General features: G+C 46.7%; 1 protein-coding gene across 4 annotated transcripts in view; it reads left to right on the top strand.

The window, feature by feature from the left end:
• WWC3 (WWC family member 3) overlaps nt 1–16,334 on the top strand; it is a 128,568-nt gene that overhangs the window by 35,659 nt on the left and 76,575 nt on the right. For 3 of the 4 annotated variants that reach the window (XR_009050270.1, XM_057718094.1, XM_057718095.1), the window contains exons 2-3: nt 8,902–9,011; nt 12,715–12,918. Coding sequence is in view for 2 of the 4 variants with exons in the window: in XM_057718094.1 (XP_057574077.1) it covers nt 8,902–9,011; nt 12,715–12,918 (314 nt within the window). In the remaining 2 variants the exon portion in view is untranslated. Of the gene's footprint in view, nt 1–8,901; nt 9,012–12,714; nt 12,919–16,334 lie in introns of those variants that run through there. The other variant, XM_057718097.1, reaches the window with a different exon arrangement.

Raw genomic sequence — 16,334 nt, 5'->3', positions numbered from 1 at the left:
GGCTCAGTAGTTGTGGTGCACGGGCTTATTAGTTGCTCTGCGGCATGTGGAATCTTCCTGGAGCAGGGATCGGACCCATGTCCCCTGCATTGGCAGGCGTATTCCTAGCCACTTGCACCACTGAGGAAGTCCCAGGGCTCTGGCTTAAAAAGACGAATTAGAGAAACAACAGCCTTTTTTTCAAGGAACTCACAGACCAGTAGGGGAGGCAACCATGTCAAATGATGATTACAAAGTGATAAGTGCTGTCAATAGCGGAAGTATGGACAGTGGTCCTTTTTACCCCTTCCCCCTCCAGGCTCCATGGCTGGGGAAGGATAAGCCATCCAGTCCTCTCCAAGTACTGTCTATGCTTGGCTAACATGCTCTGAATCACTAAGGATACTCACATAACTAAGAATAAATATTCAGACTTCTCTCAGGTTCTGCGTATTTCTCTCCTTTTTCCAGGTCTCCAAATGTGTTAGCCAGCTGACTGTTCTAAGAAACAGCTCAAAATCTCAGTTGCTTAACAGAATAGAAGTTCAGTATGGCCTGTTGGGGTGGGGAAGGGGCTTTTTAGACTCTTTGATCTACACAGCATTCAGGGACCCAGACTTGTTCCATGGCTTGGCTCTCTCAACTTTTCAGGCTTTGCTATTGTCTTAGTCTGTCCATGCTGCTATTACAAAATATCACAGGCTGGGTTGCTTATGACCAATGGAAATTTTTTTCTCACAGTTCTAGAGGCTGAAAGTCAAAGGTCAAGGCTCTAGCATCGTCAGGGTCTGGTGAGAGCCCGCCAGTGACTCCTCACTGTGTCCTCACAAGGTGGGAGGATTAGGGGGCTCCCTGGGGTCTCTTTTTTTATAAGGGCACTAATCCCATTCCTGAGGGCTCCACCCTCATGACCCAAACACTTTCCAAAGGTCCCACTCCTAATACCATCATACTGGGTATTTCAGCATAAGAATTTTAGGGGTACACACATATTCAGACTATAGCAGCTGGGTTGTTTGTTTTTGGCCGACAGGCAAAGGACATGAGAAGGCATGGAGGGTCCTGCTGGGAGCTTACAGAACAAGCCTGGAAGGGGTATACCTTACCTCTGCCTACAGCCCATTGACTAGAGCCTGGGCACATGGCTCCAGTCACCTGCACAGGAGGCTGGGAAATGTGATCTTTCTTTGTGCCCAAGAGGAAGATGAAGCAAGGGTTTGGTGGAAATGTTAGAGTTGTTGTTACTCCATTGCTTTGGGTAACAAATGCGGGCTGACTTACAGGAGAAAGCCTTTAAGTGTTGGCTCAGCTGGTCAAGCAGGACCGTTTTATTGTGACTAATGAAAGATGCATTTGGCATGATTCTCAGTGGGGTTTGGTGACCTGATTGATACCCCCGTTGGGATTTCAGTAACATTGACTTTTGAACTCCGGTGAGTTGGCTGTGGTTAGGTTCTATCGTCTCCTTTAGGCTAGCCAGCCCATTGCTCCACTGTGGAAAGCTGTGCCCTGCAGAGCATGACGCCACCTGGCTTTGCACACTGAGGTTCAGGAAGACAAATGCATCCCTAAATGATGTTTGGTCCCTAGGAATGACACAGACAAATCTCAGTAAGGTGTACCTGGTTGAGGCATCAAGGATAGTGGGAAAACTTGTTGCTACTGAAGCAGCGAGTCTGGTGGTGGGCCTTTTGTTTTTTAAATCAAAGATGGTGGAGATTGGAGGTCTCCTGCAAATGCAGTCTTGTGCCACTCGGGGAAAGGGGCTCACGTGCGTCCGATTCTCTGTGGCCATTTGTCTTGTGGATTCACTGCTGTTTATAAGACTCATGTCGCCTCTTTCCCTGAAGTGTGTTTGAGGGGTGGTTTGCTCTTCAGGTTAGTCTGGGAATCTGCCCATGAACTATAACTGTTAGTTTTGTGTTGGAGTCAGTGAAAAGATTGTAATGTAATTAAAAAAAAAAATTCTCAAGAAGACAATCTTTTCACATGGAAACCATGAATGTAATTCGAGAACAATTCTAAGACTCATCACTAAAATCGGGTCACTCATGCTGCATTAATACACTGAAATGACAATTGCAGTGTTTAGACTGAGTTGTAGGTGTGATTGCTCTTTACCCTAAATTCTAGAATTGAGACTAGATGACAGTTGCCAGATCAAGTATATGCATATTTTAAATAAATAATAAATGTGATTGAGTGACTTTTCAGGACTAATGTGGCAGGCTTGTGGTAATTCATTGCTATTTCAAACTTGACAGAGAAATGAGCTCCTCAGCTTCTCTTTGGGGGCGGCCACCATCTCAGGGAATTGGCTGACAGTCCTGGACTGTGCTCACCAACATTTTTGTATAATTTCAGGGAGTTTGGAGACCCGCTCACTGCTAAGTGAGAACCCGGCTCTCGGGTGTCAGTGTTACACCATTGAAGGTAGAGAAGCACTAGCACAGCAAACAGGGTCTAATTCACCATGTAAATAAACACAAACAGCCTGGGGTCCATGTTCTGGTGGGGTCTGAAGCTTACTGTGAGCCCAGGTGTGTCAGAAAAGGTGAAGGAGTCATCATAATTTCTTGAGGACTGGTTTGGAATGAAATTGAGATGAATAGTATCCTCTCTGAACTGCATATTAAAAACAAGCATGAATGGGAAATACAAAGATTATCTTGTTCCAGGAGACTGGAAAGTGTAGTACAGGCACCATAGGATTACCCTGGCCTCCTTTTGATAAAGAAAATATGTTCAGAACCAGTGTTTACACGTAGATACAGAGAACAGAGTACTGGTTACCAGAGGGGGTGGGGGTGGCGGAAGGGCTAAATTAAAGGATGTCAACTGTATGGTGACGGATGGAAACTAAATTTTTGGTGGTGAGCACGCTGTAGTGTATGTAGAAGTCGAAATATAATGTTGTACACAGGAAACGTATATAACGTTATAAACCAGTGTTACCTCAATTAAAAAAAGTCTCACCATTAGAAAGATTGTGTACCATCCAAATACATTCATTTGCCTTCATGGAGTGAAAAAAGAGTGTTCATACTTTGCTCTCTTCTCTCTGATCTAACCTTTTGCTGCCCACCTTTACTGTTTTGCAATTTGAGGTAGTCAGTGTCAGATATTCTAGCCCCCTGAGGCCGGCCAGGAGGGAGAGCATGGCTTTCCAGGCCCTGAGCTGCCGACGCCAGCTCCACCTGCTCTCAGCCCTGTGTGCTCAGCAGAGTGATGGCCTCCCCAGGTGTCCCGGTCCTACTCCCTGGAACCTGTGAATATGTTACCTTCCATAGCAAAAGGGAATTTGCAGATGTGACTAAATAGAGGATGTTGCAGCAAGGGAGTGATCCAGGATGATCTGGGTGCGCCCAGTGTAATCTTGAGGGTTTTTCTGAGTGGGAGAGGGAGAACCAGAGAGATGGCATCCTGAGAAAGAGTCTACCATCTGTGGCTGGCTTTGAAGATGCAAGAAGCCACCGCGGATGCCAGCAGTCTAGAAGCTTCTCCCGTAGAGCCTCCAGAAGGAATGCAGTCTTACGGACACTTTGATTTTAGTTTAGTGAAATCAATCTGGACTTCTGATCTGCGGAGCTGTAAGATGACAGATGTGTTGTTTAATGTCACCAAGTTTGTGGCGGTTTGTCACAGCGGCATATGGAAACAAATAGGGTCTGAAGCAAGTCTATTGGTGGACGAGGGGGAGGCAGGAAGAGGAGTGGATGGAGCTGGTCTCCATGCTGTAACTAAAGAGGCTGCAGCCAGCCAGCATGACCCCGTGAGGTTGGTCAGATCACCCCCATTAAAAAAAAATTATTTATTAATTTGGCTGCACCGGGTCTTAGTTGGGGCACGTGGGATCTTAAGGTGCGGTATGCACGCAGGATCTAGTTCCCTGAATAGGGATCGAACCCGGGCCCCCTGCATTGGGAGTGAAGTCACCACCCCCATTTTAAAGATTAGGAAACTGAGGCAGGCCCAGAAAGAGAAGGAATGACTCATCTAAGGTTTCATGGCAGTAAATGGCTCTCTGGCAACCAGTACAGACTGAGGTGGCCCAGTGCCACTTCTTAAAGAGCCCCATAGGATGCAGGAGGCAAAAGGGAACAAAAAGAAGCCCGTGTCTGTGTCCTCCAGCATTCTACCCCTTCTTGTGGACCAACTCTGCTAAGAACGGCCAGCAAAATATATTCATGTCCTCTGCCAAGGCCAAGAAGAGCAGTTTGTGAAGGGGGGAATCTGTGGTGGGAAGATCTCTGCGGGGTGGTTGGGGGCGGAGAAAGCTGGTAGCTCTGGTTTGGTGTTGCTCAGAGAGGAGGAGACCAGTGAGAACTGGCCGCATGGGGGCCTTCACGTCCCACTGCAGAGTGGGCTTTGCTACGGGGGGATGCTGGGTGCCCGGCTTCTCAGTTCATCGCCCAGCTCCCCCGCATCCCAAAAATGCTGGGAAACTTAGCTGTACTCCCTACCTGCTTATTCCTTAAAAGTGAAGCACGCTCCTGCCATCCAGATTTGTCCCGAGCCCTTGAACAAATGCGTTCAAGATATCCCCAGAGTGTGACGGGAAAGGCCATGTCTGACTTCACTAGTAGGAGCATATGCTGATGCTGAAGGATACATCAAGTGTTTGGTGTGAGCGCGTGTCCATTCTTTACAGTAAAGAGCAGAAAACTGGAACGTACCTAAATAGATGACTTGAGGTGCCTGGTAAAAAAGTTATGGTTTACCACATATGACAGAAGGTTCTAACGTGATAGAAAGTGATGGTGACAGAGACTTAAAGGACATGAGGAAATACACAAATGAAAAAAATTAGTGTGTGAAATTGTATCTAGTATGATATCAGCTGAGGAAAAATGTAGGAAAATAAGCTAAACCATGAATCTGAGGCTTTCGGATTATAGGTGATTTTGTTTCCTATGCTTTATACTTTACTGTGAATTTTTTACATTGAATTTACAATAAGGAGAAAAGAGCTTCATATCCTTCAACCCTGTGAGTTTACTTCTGGGAATCTTTCAAAGAAAATAATTGTCAGTACAGATTACGAGCTTTATGCACAGATATGTTCCTTTCGTCATAGTTTTAAAATTTGAGACGTAATTCACATATAGCATAAAAGTCACCATTTAAAGCATGCCGTTTACTAGTTTTTAGTACAATCACAAAGTTGTGCAACCATCAGCCACTATCGAATTCCAGAACATTTTTATCACCCCCTGAAGGAGGCCCCATAACCTCTTAGCAATCACTCCCCATTCTCTATCTCCAACCTCAGACAACCACTGATCTACCCTCTGTCTCTATGGCTTTGCCTGTTCTGGATATTTCTTGTAGGTGGATGCATATGACGTGAGGCCTATGTGCCTGGCTTTTGTCACCCAGCATAGTGACTTCAAGGTCCATCCATATTGCAGTGTGTGCCAGTACTTCACTCTTTTATGACTGAATAGTATTCCATTGTATGGAGAGACCATGTTTTGTTTGTCCATTCATCAGTTGCTGGCCCTTAGTTGTTTTTCCCTTTGGCTATGGCAAATAACGCTGCGTGGACAGTCTTTTGTGTGGACATATGTTCTCGTTTCTCTTAGGTATACACCCAGGTGTAGAATTACTGGCTCATATGGAAACTGTATGTCTAACTACTTGAGCAATTGCTGAACTGTTTTCCAAAGCAGCTCTCATGAATATTTATACTAGTGGAAGTTAGGAGCTAATGTAGCTATCAATAGTAGGAGAGTGCTTAGGTAAAATATATTAATCCCCTTAGTGAACTGTTCGTAAAAATGCAAGTTATTTATTCTTAGACCAGGTGGTGGGGGTCAAAGGCAGTTGAGACGGGAATTGTTCTCAAGGATCTTAGTCTATTCAGCGGTTCTGGATGATGTTTACAAATAGTTTATAACAAGCGGGGACAGAATACTTAGGCTGTAGTGTTAGGCCATCTTGAATAATTTTTGGAGAGACTCAAGGTATGAATTAATAAATAAACATGTTACAAAGTTAAGTGGAAAACGCAGGATAGAAAATTGCATATACTGTATGGTCATGATTATGTCAGAAAAAGACAAATAAAAAGAACATATAGAAAAAAGGTGGAGGAAGACACACTGAAATAGGAATGACGGTAGAATTTGAGGGCTGGTATGGGTGGGCATCGCTCTCCTCTTTAGGTGTATTTCCTAAATTTTGTATAACAGAAACAAAAATACCCCAGAGTCTGTATGTGGTGACTGTGGGAAGGAGTTGGTGGGGAAAATCTAGCAGCAGGTTTTTGGGGAGATGAGAACTCAAGAACCTGGACTGGTGTACCTGTGGGTGACAGGACAATACATTTAGGTATCCTCAATGCTCTTATTGTAAATCACACCAAAATGTGTCTATATACAATGAAGTTACAGCTATCTGCAAGTCTGGAGGGCGCGCCACCCTTCTAAATAGATGGATGAAGCAGAAGTGCAGCATAGGTGTTTCACAGTATAATAATGGGTGAAGCCAGGCAGTGGGCGCCTCTCCCTGCTGTCAGCTGCCGTCTTTGCTGCCTTCTTCCTGCCCAGGGGCCTCCTGTCCTTGCCGTCTAGTTTACCATTTCTGTCTTTTGGGAGCTGGAAAACTTCATCATTGAGCCTGTTCAGACCGCTGTCGAATGAGTAAATGGGCTCCAGGTATGAGCCCTGTGGACAAAGGAGATCAACAGCAAGGGCTCGATAGCTTCTCCTTGCTTGTGGTGTGAGTTGGCCCCTGAGAGGCGGGACTGCTCCTCTGCTTGCTTTGAAGTACTGATTCTGTAGATGATCCTGCGAAGTCCGTGCTTGCTTGCTTTCTTTTTTATTTTTTTAGGATTTTCTTGCTTGCTTGCTTGCAATGTTGGGTCTTCACTGCTACTTGCAGGCTTTCTGTAGTTGTGACAAGCCGGGGCTACTCTTCATTGCGGTGCATGGGATTCTCATTGCAGTGGCTTCTCTTGTTGCGGAGCACAGGCTCTAGGGCGCGGGCTTCAGTAGCTGTGGCATGAGGGCTCAGTAGTTGAGGCGCATGGGCTTAGTTGCTCTGTGGCATGTGGGATCTTCCCGGACCAGAGATGGAACCCGTGTCCCTTGCATTGGCAGGCGGATTCTTAACCACTGTGCCACCAGGGAAGTCCCGTGCTTTGTTTAGAGACGAAGAAGGATCAGAGACATATGGATTCTGTATCAGGCCAAAAGAAAATTTACCAAAATGGTAGATGTATCAGTTTATTTTTAGAAGAAAGAGTATGGAGTGTTATTTTAATTATTTGCATTGTTTATTGGATAGAAAATTGAAAACTATGAACTTGCAATAGTTATATAACAATTGTGATTTGTAAAGTAAGTGCATTGGGCTCAGCAGTGCTGGAAGGTCAGGCTTCCCACCTATATTTGTCAACTAAGTGAGATCACGTATATCAAGATGCGTCGAATGCGCCTGTGCTTGGGCATCTTTGTCTAGGCTTATATGTGACTCTAGAATAGCAGAGATGAGCTCGGGACTCAGTTTGGCTTCAGGTAGCGCTGTGTTTGTTGTGGCTTGCTCCCTTTCTGGACTTGAGGCATGCACAACACCCTGCCGTTACCTGTTTGACTAGGAACCATGCCACCACCACACCATTCCCGACCTGTAAAGGAACTGTGCTGTGCACGCTGCTCTTCGGGGCTGGGACAGACGGTATGCAGTGGGCTCATCTTGTGATGTTGTGGGGTTTTGAGCACATTGTATTTGAGAGGATTTCCGTGGAGTGTTTTAGCTTCTATATATGTATTTCTGTTTTGATATAGACTCTAACGTCTTAAAACCATATGTTTAAAAAGAAGACAGGTTCAATCAGTGCCATTCTGGTGGTGTTTATCAATTTCTAAAAGCTACTGGGAGAGACAGAGCTTTGTTGTCGAACCAGTTTGGGGGAAATAACATGTTCAGAATTCATACTGGTCCTGTGGGGTCTGGCGGCAGTTGTGGTGTCTCAGTTTCCTGGGGCCAGAGACTGGAACAGAGATGTGGGAAGATTGAGTTAGTGAAATTTAGGTTATCAGATTCCCATGCATACCAGTCAATGTGCATTTATAGAGACAACTGGAGAGATAGCTGCCTGGACCCAGACAATTATAGGGGCGGCCTGTTTTATACCACAGCTGTCTTGTCAATCAATGTGATCATGGGGTTGTAGGGGCAGGGGAGGTTCTACTTAAAGAAACCCATCTGGACAACCTTTCCTTTACCTATCCGTGTTAAGCCAAGATTTCCTGGATCAGATTTACTTCAAGAAGAAAAGTCTGTAGACAATGTGCTTTCTCCAGAAAACAAAGAGGATCCTTTGCAATTTCTGATTTGTAATGAGTAAAGAATACAAGCAGTATTTAGTAGTCATCTCCTTGTATTGTTACCATGTTTGGCATTTTGCCTTTGGTCAGTGGTTAATGTTTAACTCCTGCACTTAGGACCACACTTAGATGAAACTTACAAATACATTTTAGATACATTTAAGCTGTAATGTACAGAAACCAAAAGTTGTGAGGGGGGAACATTTGCCAGAGAATGAGAACAAAACATAGGTGCTCCCCCTGTTGTTGTGGCACACCGACATTCCATTGTCATCACCTCATTAAGCATACTATTTGGAAGAAGATGCTTGTTTTACTTGTTCTCTGTCAATGTCTGTTTTCCCTGGTATTGAAAGTTGTACTGTGAGATAGTAATGCTTTTAACTGTGAGTATACTGATATTGTTACTGATGATTATTTAGGCAAAGCCAGTGAGTCAATTTTCCAACCAAATAGTTGGAGCAAAAAGCAGTCAATTAGATAAGATAATACATAATTTTGTATTGAAACCAAATTCTAGAGTCGATTCAGCAAACTTATATGAAATTGAACTCACTTTCAAATTTGCTTTCATAATTTTATTTTGCAGGATAACAAAGCCATTGACCTTTGCCGATTGTGTTGGGGATGAACTTCCTTTAGGATGGGAAACTGTATATGATAAACAAATTGGAATTTATTACATGGACCACATAAATAGTAAGTAGAGTGCCACACTTGAGTTATTGTATATGAATGAGTTTTCATGTTGAACTCAAAGATGCTAGGAACTCTTTTTGTAGAGTGAAATACTTGTTACTCTCCAATGCAGCATTAAACTGGATTTTATAAATATCATCTAAAGTGTTCGTTAGCTGAGTTCTTCAAAAAGTGAAGCAGTTGTGTAGCTACCTGGCTTGTGAGTTGCTCAGGACTGCATGGAACGGTGTTGAAAGCAGAGTTTGAATACCTAATAGAAGGAGTAAATTTCCCAGGCAGTCTAATAATAGAAGTCTCTTTCAAAATGAGGAGGGTGTTCCTCGCAGAGTGGTGTTTTATAAGTTCTTGGAACAATAAATGCCCAAGTAGTTACCTTAACTTCATTGTGTCTTATCCCTTTGATTTTAACTTGAACATACCAAACCTTCTGGAGCTTTGTGAAGGGAGAAGATGATGTAAGGACCACAGCTAAGACAATGGGCCCTTGACCATGCCAGCCGTCTTTGTAGCATTGTTGGGAGCAGTGGTTCTCATCTGGGGCTGGTTTTGCTTCCCAGGGACACGTGGTAGGGTCTGGGGGCATTTTTGATGGTCATGCCTGGGAGAGGTGCTCCTGGCATCTGGTCGGTGGAGGCCAGAGAGGCTGCTCACCCTCGTGCAGTGTCCAGGACGGCCCCCTGCGGAGGCTGAGCCACCTGGAGTATCAATGGTGCCGAGGCTGACACCCTGCTTCCCACAAGCAGCGTTTGGTTCTGAGCCTGCTCCGCCCCGCCCTCCTAGCTTTCTGCCCCCTCCCCAGCCTTCCTCCACCAAAGACCAGCTGGGGACCCATTTCCCTCTCAGGTCCACATTTCCTCACGCTCCCATTTTTGTTCTAGCTGCCCAGTGTTTCTGTCATCGTCATCGCTACTTGGTGTGCTTTCTCTCCTTCGCTTTGTTGAGTGCTGGGGAGGTGGGGGCGCCTGCACATGCACAGAGCCCAGCACGCGAGTGACGAAGCTCCTTCCTCATGGCTCCTCCTGTCCCCTTAGTGTCTTTGGGGCTGATTCCCGCGTTGTCACTTGCTGGCGGGCCTCCTGAGATGAGCATTTGGAACCCTAAATGGCGAAGTGTCCTGGGGCAGGGGAGTTTCTGCCCCGTACACTCAGCCTTCACATGACTGTGGCTCTTACCCAGGGATTGGGCCGGGGTTGGGGGGAGTGGCGCTTGGCCCTGCTGCCCTCCCCGGGCTTATTGCAGTGACAGGAGGGCTTCCAGGTAGGTCCAGTGCCTGCCGGACGGGTGCGGTGCTTAGCGAGGCTGCACCCGAGGGCTGCCCTCCCCCTGGCCCAGCTGGCCCAGTGCCCCTGGGCTGCGTGTGACTGGGGTGTCTGGCCATCTGGGCCGCCTTCCCCGCCGATCAGGGCCCCTGAGCTGTGGGCTGGGTGCGCCTGCACCACGGCCTCGGCCTCTCCGGGCCAGGTGGCGTTACTGAACAGCACAGGTGTCTGCCTTACACAGCCTTTCTGGAAAGTTTGCCTGCCTGCCTGCCTGCCTGCCGCCGAGGCCCAGGACCGACCCGTTCTGGCTTGTCTCTCATAAACCCCACTTGCTCCTCTCTCTCTGGCCCCTTCTTTGCCGCTGGTGTGCCTTGCTTACCTACTCACTGAGTCACAGCAAGTGTTACAGAGCACCTCTCTGTGATGGCCACTCTTGAGGCCCTGGGGACACAGGAAAATGAGACCCAGTCTCCACCCTCAAGGATTCGACATGACATGCTAGACATGGCCGTGAACACAGAAACCGTGTAATCACCAAGGACTTTCTTCCTGCCACCTTGAGTATAACTGGGATGAGCCAGCACCGTGGGGGACGTGGCTGAAGACGTCAGCTCCAGAGTTACACCACCTCCCTCATTGTCACACTACCTCCTCCCTCTGCAATCTTCAGGGAACCCAGCTATTTTTTTTTGCCAGGAACAAAAAAGATTATTATTATAACAATTTATACGTGGGCCTAAGACCCCATTCCAGAAAACTTGCTCCTGAGAACCTAACTCCTGATAACACAGCTTTAAAGCTCTTTAAAGGCACGGAACCTGAGGAGTCAGATGTTAAGTTGGAACTATGCAGATTGATGGTGGGGTGAGGGACCAGAGGGGCCCTGGGTGGATCACCTTCAAGGTTCCCAAGACCCTCGGGTGCACTGGGCAGAGTGTGAACGATGCCTGTCAGCCAGGGCGAGTCTCATGGCTGAGTCAAGGTCAGAGACATCCGGGCACTTAAAACAGCTGTGACTCTACCCCCCACCACCCAGGCCCACTGAATCTGAACTCCGGGGCTAGGTCAGGACCCTGATTTTTGTTGTTTTTGTTTCTTATTTCCCCATGGGAGCTTTTAAGGCCCGGAGAGGCTTTCTAGGAGGGGCCCTGGGGTAGCAGTGTGAAAGGGGGTAGGGGATGTTGCTGGGAGGGGGGTTTAAAAAGGAAGAACTTACTTGAAACATCTTAGCAGGTGATCTTGTGTGTGTGGGATAAAGATGACATGAAATTTACATTTTTAACCATTTTGAGGTGAGATGCACAGGACATAAAATTCACAGTTTAAAAAGTGTACAGTTCAGTGGCATTTGGTGCATTCACAGTGTTGTCCAGCTACCACTTCTATCTAGTTTCAGAACATTTCATCACGCCAAGGTACAACCTTGTGTTTTAAAAGAGGCTCGCGTGTTAAAGTATTGGAAGCAGAGTTGGGAAGGTCACTTTGGTGAGCACACGGAGAATGGCTTTTGGTGGGATGAGGCAGGCAGCCTGTGTGTTTTTGCAGAGAGATTGTGAGGGTCTGATTGAACTAAGGGAAGGAGGAGAGAAGGCGTGTTGTCTGCCACTGTGATATGCAGGGGCAGGAATCGCCAGTTCTGGATGACCCATGGAATATTCTGCTTGAGGGAGAGGAGCAGGAGTTCTCTGAGGGCGAGTCCCAGGTTGGCTCAGTGGGTAGACCCAGATGAAGCCACTCACTCCGAGGGGCAGGTGGGCGCTTGTCAGTGTGGCTTCCTTTGGTTTGCTTCGGTTTGGGTAGTGAAAGGGCGCTGTGAGAATTGAGTTCTGCTTTGGATGAATGACTCAGAATTACTTTGCGTCCGTCCAGGTGGAGATGCCTCAAGGAGGCAGGAAGAGAGAAAAGATGGGTGCTCCAGAGAGAGGATGGAGCCGGAGGTGGGCGTGAACCCTTTTGGGAGCTGGTAGAGTGAGAGAGCCAGGGCGGAAAATGGGGGAATTTATGGGAAGTTCACAAAGAATGCAGAAGGACGTGGTCTGGCATGGTAGGTGGGAGAAGGGGAGCGAGCCAGTCACAGGGACAGCAGAGCCGACAGTAGCCCGGCTTGAAGAAGGCAGGGAGAGGAAGGTTGGACATGTGTATTAGTTTGACAGTGATGAGCTCCTTTGGGTTCATGTCCACCAACATTTACTTACAGCGTGAAAAGTCATCTGGTATTGTCTTCCCCTCCATGGAGCTATTGCATATGTGCAGAGCTTTCTTCTCATCCCCTCATGTAAATAGGAGATGATCCACACTCTGGGAGGGTTCGTTATATAGACGCTTCCATAATGCACATCCTGGTAGTTAATTTTTGTATCGACGAGTCACCTAACTGCATGATTATCGGTCAGCCTAAAGATTTTACTTTGAAGTCCCTTATGTTCTTACCCTTTTAATTTCAGAGCTTACCCAGATTGAGGACCCTAGAGAACAGTGGAGGCGGGAGCAGGAACGGATGCTGAAGGAGTATTTAATTGTAGCCCAGGAGGCTCTCAATGCCAAGAAAGAAATCTACCAGATTAAGCAGCAGCGCTTTGAGCTGGCCCAGGAGGAATACCAGCAGCTGCATAAGATGTGCGAGGACGACGGCCGCTCATATGCCAGCTGTGAGTTGACCATCCCCTGCGGTTAACACGCGTGACCTCCAAAGCCGTCTCTCTGCTAGGCTTTCTGCAGACCTCGAGCTTGAGTCAGGCAGGATAGCTTCCTAAAGCTTCTAATCACAGACTGTTAGGTAGTCAGTCTTCCACGCTGGACTCTGATGGTCATTCAGTACCGCTCCTTCATCAAATGTTGATCAGGTGCCCACCTTGTGCCGAGACACTGCAACGCGGTGGAGCCCGAGAAAGGAGAGGCCCCTGCCATCACGGAGCTTCCACGTGGGTGGGGAAGGGAGAAAGTAAACAAGCACGTTTCAGGTAGTGACACGAAACAGCCTCCTGACTCTTGTCTGTCGGTGTGGAAAAGGCTTCACCCGGAGACCCCTGCCGTTAATCCCGCTTGTCTGGGGTGATCCCTGGGAAGTGCATGTGATGGTTTTGTTGGTCCTGGGTGGAAAGATTCAGGAGCTTCCACATATGTCAGGCCCCTGTCTCTCTGTAGCGGCCTTTCTTGCGCAAGACACTGAAGGTGGAGGAGCTCAGTATAACGTGGGGAATTGGGGGAACTCTGTCTGCCCCTCAAGTGAGATAGATGCACACTGACATTCTCTAAAGGGAACCCCTGCAAGTTTCAGAGCCTGTCAGACATGGGCTCCTGTTTCAGGAGGACTCAGCAGATGCTCAGGAATTCAAGGGATCAGGTCCAGTTGCAGAAGCCAAGGCATCTGGTTCCTGACCCAGTCAGTCACTGTCTGAGCCGGTCCCTTCCCGACAGACTTGTCATGCTGAACTGCCCACTGCAGGTGCACGGCCGGGACTGTCCCACGTGCCGGTGAGCTTGGGGAGAGTGTATGAAGTCGGTACCTCTAGGCTTTATTTTATAAAAACCTAAGTCTGGTTGAGACATGGAGGGACTTACCTGTGACGTGACCGCCACGTTGCCAGGTCTTTGGCTCTGGTGACACAGCTTTGAATGTTAAAGACATGATCAAAGCTTTATCCCGTGTTGCAGGTCAGAATGGAGTTGAGGCCAAGGGGCCGTACGTCTTTTCCACTGCAGTGGCTATTGAAGGTGACTAAGCCATACAAGCTGTGGAGAAGAGGGCGATGCTCCCTGTAGCAGGACTTGGGATAGCCGTGTTTCCATGGGCCCTGAGAGAATGCAGGCTCAGGCGTGATGGTATGTCGTTTCCAGCCTGCTTCATCTCTTGTTTTTTGGCTGTTGGTTTGTTTCTTTTTAACTGTCCCTCAGAATGTGATGGGTAAGCTCGGTGCTAGTTTTTAGAAAAGGCTGGTTTCTTCATAGTTTTCGTTACTTGTAATGTCTTTCTCTGATTTTGGTGTCAGGATAATACTGGCCTCACAGAATGAATTGGGACGTGTTCCCTTCATTTTTGGAAAGTTTGTGTGGAATTGGTATTAATGCTCTCTTAACCGTTTGATAGAATTCACCAGAAAAGCCATCTAGACCTGGGGTTCTTTGTGGGAATGTTTGTAACTACAAATTCAATACCTTTAAGGGATACAGGGCTGGTCCGATTTTCCTGTTTCTTCTTGAATCAGTTTTGGTATTTGTGTGCTTCAAGGAATTCGTCTCTTTCATCTAATCCAAAAATCAGTAAGCTTTTCTATAAAGGATCAGATAGTAAGCATTGTAGGCTCCGTAGGTCATGTGGTCTCAGATGCAGCTCCTCAACCCTGTTGTTAGAGGGTGAAAGCAGCCAGAGATGATGCCTAAGTGATGTGTGTGGCTTGTTCTGATAAAAGTATAAAAACAGGTAACAAGCTGGAATTGGCCCACGGGGGAGCTGCTGAATGCTGATCCAAGCTGTCAAGTTTTTGAAGTTTTTGTATAATTCCGGTGTGATTCTTTCAATGGTGTAGCTCAGTGTTTATCCATTGTGTGTGGCATTACAGCCAACTGGCTTTTGGTTTTCTTTTTTCCTCCTATTTCTTGTCTGTTTTCTCTTTTATTGGTTTGTTCTCTTTATTATTTCCTTCTTTCTTCTTAGTTTGGCTTTAGTTTGTTCTTCTTTTTCTACCTTCCTAAAGTGGGAGCTTAGAGCATTGATTTCAGACCTCTCTTGTTTTCTCACGTAGCCCCTAAAGGTATAAATTCTCCTCTAAGTACTACTTTAACTGCATCTCACAAATTTTGGTATTTTCATTTTCAGGTAGTTCATAATATTTTCTCATATTCTTTGTGATTTCTTTTTTGACCCGTGGTTTTTTTTTTTAGAAAGTAAGTTGTTGGGAGTATTCCCTGGCGGTCTGGTGGTTAGGACTCTATGATTTCATTGCTGAGGGCCTGGGTTCAATCCCTGGTCGGGGAACTAAGATACTGCAAGCTGCGTGGCACGCCCCCCCCCCCCCCCAAAAAAGTTGTGGGAACTTTTTAAAGGTATCATGTTGTTGCTTTCTAATTTAATTCCATGTGGTCAGAGATTAGACTATATAGGATTTTGATCTTTTGGTATCTATTCAGATGACTTTTGTGGCTCAGCATCTGGTCTCTTTTAAGAGATCTCATGGACTTGGTGCCTTGAGGTCACACTCAGCTAAAGCACTGGCTTATCACTGTTCTGAAAGCATATAGTTAGTGATTCTAGACTCTTCCAAGAGGTACTTCGTAGAAGTAGATTGACCCATATAAAATTGTCATTTTTGTAGCTTAAAGAGGGCCGAGTCTTGGCAATGTCATATGATTCAACTTAATAGAGTGTTTCCTCCCAGTAGCCTGTAGGCACCTCATCTGTTTCACGATCAGGTTTGGTTAGGTCTCCACAGAGGCTTTCCAGTCAGTCTTTCTAAGCATGGAATGGGAGAAGGACATGTCAGAAAAACCTGGCAGGGAGTTTCTTGCCAGTAATTGAAAGGACAAATTTCATCAAGAGAAAGTGTGTCTTATGTACTGGTTACTGCACTGGAGCAGCCAGGACTTCAGTTGCAGTGAGTGTGGGGACTCAGGACTGGACCCTTTAGGATGCACATATAGGAGGACCTAGTTGCAGCCTATCGGACTACACACTCAACTGGAGAGGAGGAGTCCCAGAGCAACGTGGAACCTAGAGGGTAAGGGCATCCAGAACTTATGTAGTCCTCTGGAGCTGGGCATCCCTCCACATCAGCTGTTGTATTTTCATGGGCTTTTCACTGTCTTGACATTTGGGCAAATAGCGAATTGCACTCGGGTTCATTCTTCCTGCGCTCCGTAGAATTTTATTAATGCCCAGTAAAAAAGAAACACTCGAGATTGTCTTTGAAGTCATATGAAGAAACCTTGAGTCAAGGAGGGTGCTAACTCTGTGGTGTTGACTTGAGATCCTAACGTGAGACTCCACGCCCTGACCCGCGAGAGGCCCTTGAGTAGAGGCGATCTCTGCATCTACTTGTGCAGGTGGCATCGGAGGCCAGGATAGGCC

Source organism: Hippopotamus amphibius, chromosome X (assembly GCF_030028045.1).
Source record: "Hippopotamus amphibius kiboko isolate mHipAmp2 chromosome X, mHipAmp2.hap2, whole genome shotgun sequence".
NCBI classification, from domain to species: Eukaryota; Metazoa; Chordata; class Mammalia; order Artiodactyla; family Hippopotamidae; genus Hippopotamus; species Hippopotamus amphibius.
The sequence above is the reverse complement of the archived record's forward strand: the minus strand, read 5'-3'. Positions and strand labels throughout refer to the sequence as shown.